Source organism: Orycteropus afer, unplaced genomic scaffold, assembly GCF_000298275.1.
Source record: "Orycteropus afer afer isolate SDZICR_OR568_19922 unplaced genomic scaffold, OryAfe1.0 scaffold00013, whole genome shotgun sequence".
Taxonomy (NCBI): Eukaryota; Metazoa; Chordata; class Mammalia; order Tubulidentata; family Orycteropodidae; genus Orycteropus; species Orycteropus afer.
Window position 1 is genome coordinate 13868888 of NW_006921600.1, and position 9963 is coordinate 13878850.

A 9963-nucleotide genomic window follows, 5' to 3' on the forward strand; every position below is an offset into this window, starting at 1 on the left:
ATAATTCCAATGCAGTGACAATCACTGTTAATATTTTGGTGTGTCTATATATATACATGTGTACATACTTGTACATAATTAGGATTAAATAATATATCTATGTATATATTATTTATCCACATATCTATATATCGATATCTATCTATTTATCTGTCTATCTATCTATAGGTTTTTCTCTTGATTTTTTACTTAATAGCATATGGTAAGAATTTTTCCATATCATCAATGTGTGAAAATGATTTTTCAAGATTGCATAATATTGCATTTCGTGAAATATGCATACGCATGTGCTTAGGGAAATATGGGTAGGTGGGAAAGGAATAGTATCTTTGGTCTTTGGTCCTGATGCCATGCTTTTCTTCTCCTCAGGGCATCAGCAGCCTGTTCAGCTCTCTCAAAGTTGTCCGGCTGCTCCGCCTGGGGCGAGTGGCCCGTAAGCTGGACCACTACATTGAATATGGAGCTGCCGTGCTGGTCCTGCTGGTGTGTGTGTTTGGGCTGGCTGCTCACTGGATGGCCTGCATCTGGTACAGCATTGGGGACTATGAGATTTTTGATGAGGACACCAAGACGATCCGCAACAACAGCTGGCTCTACCAACTAGCCATGGACATTGGCACTCCTTACCAGTTTAATGGGTCTGGCTCTGGGAAGTGGGAAGGTGGTCCCAGCAAGAATTCTGTCTACATCTCCTCATTGTATTTCACCATGACCAGCCTCACCAGCGTGGGCTTTGGGAACATTGCCCCATCCACAGACATCGAGAAGATCTTTGCAGTAGCCATCATGATGATTGGATGTGAGTATGCCTGGTGTTGGGGATGCTGTTTGGCCATTGTCTCTGTTAGTTGGAGAATTGGCTAGTGCCAGAAGGATGGAGGTGTAATAATTTACAACAAGGGACCGATTTTTCTTTAACAACAACAACCACAAAGACTAGTTTTATAGTTACCCTGATAATTAAAACAACACATTCTAACTGCAAAAAAAAAAAAAAAACCAAAAACTTTTAAAATATCAAAGAGTACAAAGTAGGAAGTGAAGAACATACATAATTCTCCCTCTCAGAGATCACTACTGTTGTCTTTTGGTGTCTGTTCTTAGGACTGTTTTCTCTACACATCTGAACTCATAGATGTAGAATTTTATAAAATGAACTGTGGGAGTCTTGCCATGCCAATTTAAACATAGCTCTAGATCTGTGCAGTCCAATATAGTATGAGAAAAAGAATATGTTAAAATATTCATTATCTGTTATACTGCTTATATTTTGGAATTATAATAATAAATGTTGAAATTACAATATTTTCAGTATATTGAGTTAAATATTCTATTACAATTAATGTTGTCTGTTTCTTTTTACTTTTTTTATTGTGGCTACTAGAAATTTTAAATCTTACTTCTATTGAACACCACTGGTCTAGATCAACATTTTTGGTGTCTGCTTAATAGTGGAGAACTTTTCCAACTCAGGGAACAAAAAAGAGGAAAAAGAAGCATGCTCACTGAGAAGGAACAGGTTATTGAATTAACTTTACTGGATTGAAAGACAACCTAAGTTCTTGAGGAATATAAAAGCTAAAATAACTTTCTGAGGTACTTAAATCTGAATCATTTATAATTAAGCATTTGTGTAGCAGTTGCTGTCACCGAGTCTGGAAACATCTGAGTGATACTGTTCTAATTAAGGGGAGTCCTGGGGAGGAATGGACCTCTCTGGGCTAGGGAAAGAAATTGAGTTTGGATTTCACTTGGGAAACTCTTCAGCCTGCAGTATGTCATGGGCTGCATAAAGCTTCAACATGCTCCCTTGTCATTGTGTCAGTGACAAATCGTGACAAGGAAAGAGGGTGGTTCTGGTGAAGTATCAGATCGGACAGTGGTCTGGTTATACACTGTGAATCTTGGGCTTTGGTTGCAGCAAGCAGAAACTTTTGTTTGATGTGTGGTCCTTGAGGGTGGAGTAAACAAATTAATTGTTAAGTCAACCCAGGAATTCTCTGGCCAGGGAATCCTGAGGCTTCAGCTTGACTTGCTTTGCCCAACCAACCAGAGAGACATACATGATCTCACTGTGTGAGTGAGTTTCATTCTCCTAAATTGTTAAATGTGCTGCTTTCTGCTCTCTTTTTGCAACTACCTCATCATTTCTGATGCAGCCCTTTCATAAAAACTCTCACCGCAGGCACAGAGCTGGCCTTAGAGTATTTATGGAATGTGTCTAAGGGGGTAATGGATTTGTGGGAAGTATGTGCCAATGAAGCTTTTGGGTTTGCTCCTTTCTTTAAAATGGATTTTAATAGAGATGATTGCATGACCATGGGAAGCAGTATTAATTATCTGTGGGTGGCTAATTGTCTCAGCTTAATTAGAACTTGAAGTGCTTTCTCATGTCATGGATAAGGATTTAAGACCTTTGCTCTTCTAGAACTATTTCAGCCTTGACAGCACCTTTTACCTAGACAGTTTCTATAGTGTTTGTGTGCGCCTCGGGACACCCAGTAAACTAGCAGATGCATTGGGCTCAGGACACATTTTCTGTCTCTTAGCGGGGCAGATGAGTCACTTAGGCAATTGAAATACTTCATTATATCCATTATAGACATTTTGCTAAGAGTGGTCACTTAGAAAATGGACCCTATTTCAGCAACTCTCCAAAGATTTTCAGTTATGAGAGGATATCTCTGTAACTTCTTACCTGGAAGAAATGGAAAAAAAAAAAATATATATATATATGTTGTTGTTTTTATGTGCCGTCGAGTCGGCCCCAACTCATAGTGACCCCTCCTTGGGTTTCCGAGGCAGTATCACTGCAGAAGTAGATTGCCCAACCTTCCTTCCAAGAAGTGGCTGGTGGGTTTGAACCGCCAGCCTTCTGGTTAGCAGTCAAGTGCCTTAGGCACTATGCTACCAGAGCTCACATATATATATATATATATATATATATATATATATATTCTGGTGGCATGTAATAAGAATAAGCAGTTTAGTTTCTCCAAAACCATTCTTCTCCGGAGAGCATAATTTTCTAGGTATCAATTCCCAGGAAACCTCAAACAATTCTTATCACCTCTTTTCTCTGCCTATCTTCTCAGAACCTGGTAAAAGTAGCAATGTTTGTAATTCTTTAGAAAGAAAACAACAGCAGTGTATGATACATAGTAGTCACCTCTGAATTATGCAGCATAGTATATTGTTTACTCAGGCAAATCTGACAGCAACTTTAAATGATTCCATTGAAATTGGGATTTAGCAGTAATACTGTTGCTTGAATACTTATTACTTGCCAGACACTGAGTTAAGTGCTCTACATATGATTTCTACCACTCACAGCAACTCTATAAATTGTTGTTGTTGTTGTTTGCCATCGAGTCAGCCCCGACTCATAGCGACCCCTCCTTGGGTTTCCGAGGCAGTATCACTACTCGGTGATAGAAGTAGGAATGCCCAACCTTCCTTCCGAGGAGTGGCTGGTGGGTTTGAACCTCCAGCCTTCTCGTTAGCAGTCAAGTGCCTTAGCCACTATGCTACCAGAGCTCCCAACCCATTTCATGAAGAAATGGAAGGAGCTCTGGTAGCATAGTGATTATGTGGTTGGTCAGTGGTTCAAACACACCAGCCACTCGATGGGAGAAAAATGAGGCAGTCTGCTTCCATAAAGATTACAGCCTTGGAAACCATATGGGGCAGTTCCACTCTGTCCTATAGGATCTGTATGAGTCAGAATCTATCTGACAACAATGGGTACAGGTTTCCCTCGCTTTTCAAAAGTTCACTTTACATCACTTTGCTTTTATGAAACTGAAAAACCCACTGCCATCAATTCGATGCCTATTCACAGCAACTCCCACTGGGTTTCCAAGGCTGTAAATCTTTATGGAAGTAGATTGCCTCATCTTCCTCCTGTGGAGCAGCTAGTGGGTTTGAGCCACCAACCTTTTAGTTAGCCCAATGCGTTAACCACAGCACCATCAGAGCTCCTGTTTTTACCAAAGACCTATGTTAATTAGTACCTGTTTTCACTAACTGAATGAAAATGGAAGAGGATTTTCACTTTGACCAAAAGAAAAAAAAAAAGGCAAAAGGTGAAAGACAAACCAGGGTTCAGTATTTGTTTTGCCGTGAGCCCTTAAAGAGGCAGCACACTCCCAAGTAGCAAGAGTGGCATCGCCAAGCACCTTCTCCGGGAACTGCACTCAGCATCAATCCACCATAGCTTTGAATTGTGTCTCTGAACACTACATGTTAACGTTACTTTAGGTTTTATGTGTTACTTGGTATGATTTGGTGGGTTATTTTTGGTGTCTGGGAATACTTAAACGTTTTTCCCATACAAATCAATGGCAGTTGCTTCTTTATGCCATTCAAGCTTACAAAAGTTTTCAAAGACACACTCTATTTTAGGATGGCAGGGAAAACCTGTATAAGAAAATGTATGCTCAGAGAAATTCACTCTCCCAAGAATGTAGAGCTAGTAAGCAGCAGAGGTAAGATTCAAATCCAGACCTCTCTGAATTAAAATCTACTCTGGTAATAGCAGTTAAAGCATTTGGGTGCTAACCAAAAGGTCAGCAGTTCAAACATACCAGCTGCTCTCTGGGAGAAAATGAGGCAGTCTGCTTGCGTAAAGATTTATAGCCTTGGAAACCCTATGGGGGCATTCTACTCTGTCCTATAAGGTCATTATGAGTCAAACTTAACTCTATGGCAATGTTTTTTTGGGTGAAAGGGGGTGGTCTCCACTGAATGGACTCCTTGATTAAGTACCTGACAAATGGTTAAGTGCTTGATTACTAACAGAAATGGTTCAAACCCACCAAACTTCTGAGGCACCTCAGAAGAAAGGCCTGGTGAAATGCTTGCAAAAGATCACAGGCTCAGTTCTACTCTGCAACACATGGGGTCACCATGAGTCAGAATTGACTCAGTGGCAACTGGCTTAATTTTGGTTTAGGTCTCCACTGAGCCCCACTGTGTTCTAAGAACACAGACTGAAAGCAGGCTTGCCGCACTTACAGATGTGTGAAAATTCTTCCTCCCCAAACACTATCAAGACAGCAATTTCTGCAGTGGAAATTTTTTGCATGCTTGTTTGTTGTTGTTGGTTTAATTTAAGAACAAGATTACGGTACAGACTTAGGGGATCAGATGCTTAGGAATATAGCCATTTTTCAGCTGTCATTTACAGTTACAGCTGTTCCCTTTCAGTGTGACACACGTCTGACAAATTCTTGTGCTAACAACAAAGTTATTGCACCCTGTTAACACAGAGGTAATTATCCTTATAAATTCACATTTTGAACAGCTTTTATTCGAGACAACTGCTAATGTCTTATTAGATTTAAGGGATTCTTGTTAATCTTGCTTTTGCCTGTGCATGCACACATGCCCTTTTACCTCCTTACTGTATGCTATATGGAATTGGACTGACAGGGAGCATTGACCACAGCCTGAAGTTATGCCTGGGAGTCCATGTACCTCCCTGCCAGCTCACCCTAAAGGGCAGAAAGAGTGCTTTAGACGTAGTGGTTATATCATGATTTTTTTTTTCCTTTTGTCTTTAATTTTATATGCCTCAGTAGTAGTTGTGAGCTACCATGAAATCAGTGCACAACTCATAGGGACCACAATGGAACAAAATGTTGTCTGATCCTGTACCGTTCCCACAATGCATCAGATCATTGTCATCCCTAGGGTTTTTATTAGGAGCTCTGGTGGCATAGTGCCTAAGGCATTTGACTGAGCCAGAAGACTGGTGGTTCAAACCCACCAGGCTCTCCTCTGAAGGAAGGTTGAGCAATCTACTTCCGTAGAGATACCACCTTGGTAACCCACGGAGGGGTAGCTTTGAGTCACATCGACTTGACGGCAGTTGTTTTATTGGTTAGTAAATTATCTAAACTTTCTATTGCTCCCCTCTCTGCTCTCTGTCTCCAAACATCTTATTACAATTTGGTCTAGCATCCAGTGGATGCTAGAAAGAAGAAAAGCTAAATATTTTCAGGCTTGCTCACCTTTCCTAGTTTTGATTAAAAAAAAAAAAAAAAGTATTAGAAAGGTGAAAACTGTTGGCCAAAATGAGTTTTTGTGATTAGCTATCAGTTTAGGTGATCTATGATGTCTCCAACTTCCTGGTTTCATGTCTTTTTCTTTCTGCGATCTTGACCTAGACCAAGGGCATGTCAGCCCTACTCTGATGTCCCTGGCCTCTTGTGTGGGTCTGTGGTGGTAGGTAATAGTGGCATCAATAAGGCATGTTTCCTGCAAGGGTTCACCCTGAGGTGTGGTGAGTGGACTCATGTTTGTTTTTTTTTTGTTTGTTTGTTTTTTTACACATATGACTCTTTTGCATGGAGGTCATGCTGAGAGACACCTGAGAAGTAATGGTTATATCACACTAGTCCTCTGAGTGGGATCTCTGATGGCATAGTGCCTAAGACATTTGACTGCTAACCAGAAGGCTGGCAGTTCAAACCCACCAGCCACTCCTCGGAAGGAAGGTTGGGCAATCTACTTCCATAGTGATACTGCCTGGGAAACCCAAGGAGGGGGTCCTATGAGTCAGATTCGACTCAATGGCAGTGAGTTTGTTTGAGTCCTCTGAGACACTAGGGAGGAGATGCCTTCTGTTCTACAAGCATATACTGTGTGCCTCTCCAATGGGCACTAGCTAGTTGCTAAGGATTCAGAGACTACAAGTGTAGTTGGTACTCTCAAGGAATCAATGGCCTGGTGGTCCTGAAGGAAGGTGGGAAAGATGGAGACAGGCCCTGTTAGTCCACCAGACTGATCCCTGGAGATGAAACCTTCACTGTGGGGTGACTCTTGGCCAAGGCCTCTCAGTGATCAATCAGAGAAGAAAGAACTGTTGGGGAGAGAGTCTTTTTATCTGGAGGTGTCAGTCTCAGGACAAGGACATGACTCTGTCATAGGGAACTCTCCAGGGAGAATGTAATGAAGAGACAGTTTCCATTTTCTTAATGGGGGCTGTGCAGCTTTTCTGATTCTCTGCTTATCATGTCATTGCTGTCATCTTTGTCATTATATTAAGCCACATTCATTCATTTCTCTATGATAATGGCAGGGGGTCTAGACATTGTACTTCTACTCCAGACACCTCTACACCCCCTCCCCTCAAGCTCAGCACTGCACTGTACCTGTCACTTTGAACTCATTTCTTTCTCCCCAGTCTTCCTCTAGCTCAGCTCCATAAAGCCATAGCAGAATGTCTGTGCTAAAGAGACCCTTGTTGACCATCTACTTAGTCCAGCACAACCTCTCTTTCTAGTCCTTCTGCTAGGCCAGATCCCATCCTGATCAGTGCTTCAGTGAGCCTCCCCTCTCCAGCACTAAACCTGGGAGCTCCCAATCACCAGTTTGTTCCCCCATTGGCTTCCTTATTATCCCCTTCATTCCTGGGGGTAAGTGACATTAGTAGCCTGCACCCCTGACATTTGACCTTATTGCCTCACCAATTTGCATTCTAGCAGTAGACTTTTTGTCCTTCTTTCGACTTGGATTGTCACTTGCATTCAAATATGGATTTTCCCTTCCTCCTTCATGATCTCATTAAAATACGTCTTATCTCTTTACATTTCACCCTGCCTGAATGCCTTTTTTTTTTCCATTATTTTTTTTTCGGCCTTCTTTACCAATATACTGGTATTTTTTAAAATGTGGGACACATTTCCCAGGAGGCTATTAAGATTCTCTTGGGGGACTGCAAACAGATAATGGACTCTTAATAAATATTTATTGAATCTGAACAATTGGAAGTGTCTAGAGTTTTGGAAGGGGTCTACAGTGCTATTGGCAAAGCTTCTTTATTAGTTAGAATATGGATTCCACTGTTGTACAGAGACTCAAAATAATAGTGGCATCAATAAGGCATATGTTTCCTAAAGGTTTAGGGCTGGTCTGCAGTCATTAGAGACTCAGGCTCCCCTCCTGTCTCCATTGCATGACCTGCATATTGAGATCCCATGTGGCTCTTCCAGCTTCAGCCGTCATGTCTTTTTCCAGAAAGTAGGAGGGAATGGAAGAGGAAAAATGGACACATTCTTCCCCTTTGAGAACAAGAGTGAAAAGTTGTTAGTATTAGTTTTGTTCATATCACCAGTTGGAACTAGATAACTTGACAGGAACCCCAGTGGCACAATGGTTAAAGTGCTTGGCTGCTAACTAGAAAGGCTGGTGGTTTGAACCCACCAGCCACTGCATGGGAGAAAAGACTGGGTGATCTGGTCCTATGAAGATTGAAAAACAAACAAACAAACAAACTCACTGCCATCAAGTTGAGTCAACTCATAGAGACCTGTCCTTGGGTTTCTGAGCGGTATTTCTACGGAAGTAGATTGCCCAATCTTCCTTCCAAGGAGTGGCTGGTGGTTGGTTCAAACCCACCAGCCTTCTGGTTGGCAGTTAAATCCCTTAGGCACTATGCCACCAGAGGAAATGCTATGGGGAAGTTCTACTCTGTCCTATAAGGTTGTTATGAGTTGGAATCGACTCAGTTGCACACAACAACAGGTAACTTGGCCACACTGCTGCAAGGGAGGCTAGGAAATGTAACTTTATTCTGAGTAGTCATGTTGTTGTTGTTGTTATGTGCCGTCGAGTCAGCCCCGACTCATAGCGACCCCTCCTTGGGTTTCCGAGGCAGTATCACTACAGAAGTAGGATTGCCCAACCTTCCTTCCGAGGAGTGGCAGTCATGTGCTCAGGTAGAAATAAAATAATAAAGACAAGGAGAACATATTTTGCTGGACAACTAGCAGTGCCTGCCTCAGCTTTCCTTCCTCCCTCATCTCCCCTCAGCTGATACCAGCAAACATTTAGCTGTTCATTATAGGTAGTCACGTTTGAATCTCATCCCTGAATTGCTAGTTGAGAGACTTTGGTTCAAGTCCTAGATCTCTGTGCTTTAGGTTGTACCTTTTAACCTACCTGGCCTTGGGTTCTCTTTCTGTGAATTAAGGATAAGAAGGTCTCTTGGTAATCTCAGGTGGTAGAAGTGAGAACTAAATGAGATAATAATGTATGATAGTTCTTGAAAAAGTTGAAAATTTTACAGATGTTGTTATTTTATTGTTAATAGTGATTATTTGTTTCTTTTTTTAACTTTATTGTAACAAAATATGTAGAAAAAAATTGCCATTTAAAAAAATTTAGGTGTGCAATTTAGTGAAATTTAGTGCATTCACTGTGATGTGCTAACATCTCCACTAATTATTTCTGAAAGTTTTTCATCACCCCAAACAGAAACTCAGTACTCCTTAAGCAATAACTCCTCATTCTACCCCCTCCCCAGCCCCTGGTAATCACTAATAAACTTTTGTTGTATTGTTGAATTGTGTCTATCCATCTGTTGATGGTCATTTGGGTTCCAGTTTTTCCACATATTTATCAATACTTGTTATTTTCAAGTTTTTTTTTTTTTTTAAATAATAGATATCCTAGTGGATGCAATTTTTTTTTCTCTTCCCAGTTAATTTTTCCTTTTCTGTTGTTAAAAAATATATAAAAAAATAATAATTGATGTTTCCTTCTCAGGGAATAGTACTTGATTTCATTTTTGGTTTTTGCTTATTTTGAGAAATGGGGCAGTGTCTAGAATGCTATGAGAGGAAAAACCATTAATTTCTAATTTATTCTTAGTGTCATTTTCTAATCATCAAATCAGCTTGTTTTCCCCTAGAACTGACTAGTTCTGCCTGCCTGTGTGCATTTTAGCTGTATATCCCCATCTTTGACACATCTCAAGTTAACTTATGTCTTTTACATTTCTTTTTTCCCTTTCTCTAGAGAAATAACTCTGGTTACTCCCACCCAGTTCTCAACACTTAGTTGTCTTTGTACTCTTAAGGCTAATGGACCATATTATGGACTTATTCACTTGCACTTACTTTATACTGCGCTATAAACATCTATGGTGCAGTAAATTACTTAATATGGCTCTTCTAG

General features: G+C 40.8%; 1 protein-coding gene across 1 annotated transcript in view; it reads left to right on the forward strand.

The window, feature by feature from the left end:
* KCNH1 (potassium voltage-gated channel subfamily H member 1) overlaps positions 1–9963 on the forward strand; it is a 705904-nt gene that overhangs the window by 342612 nt on the left and 353329 nt on the right. The window contains exon 7 of the mRNA XM_007952936.2: positions 370–799. Within this exon, the coding sequence (XP_007951127.1) occupies positions 370–799 (430 nt within the window). The remainder of the gene's footprint in view (positions 1–369; positions 800–9963) is intronic.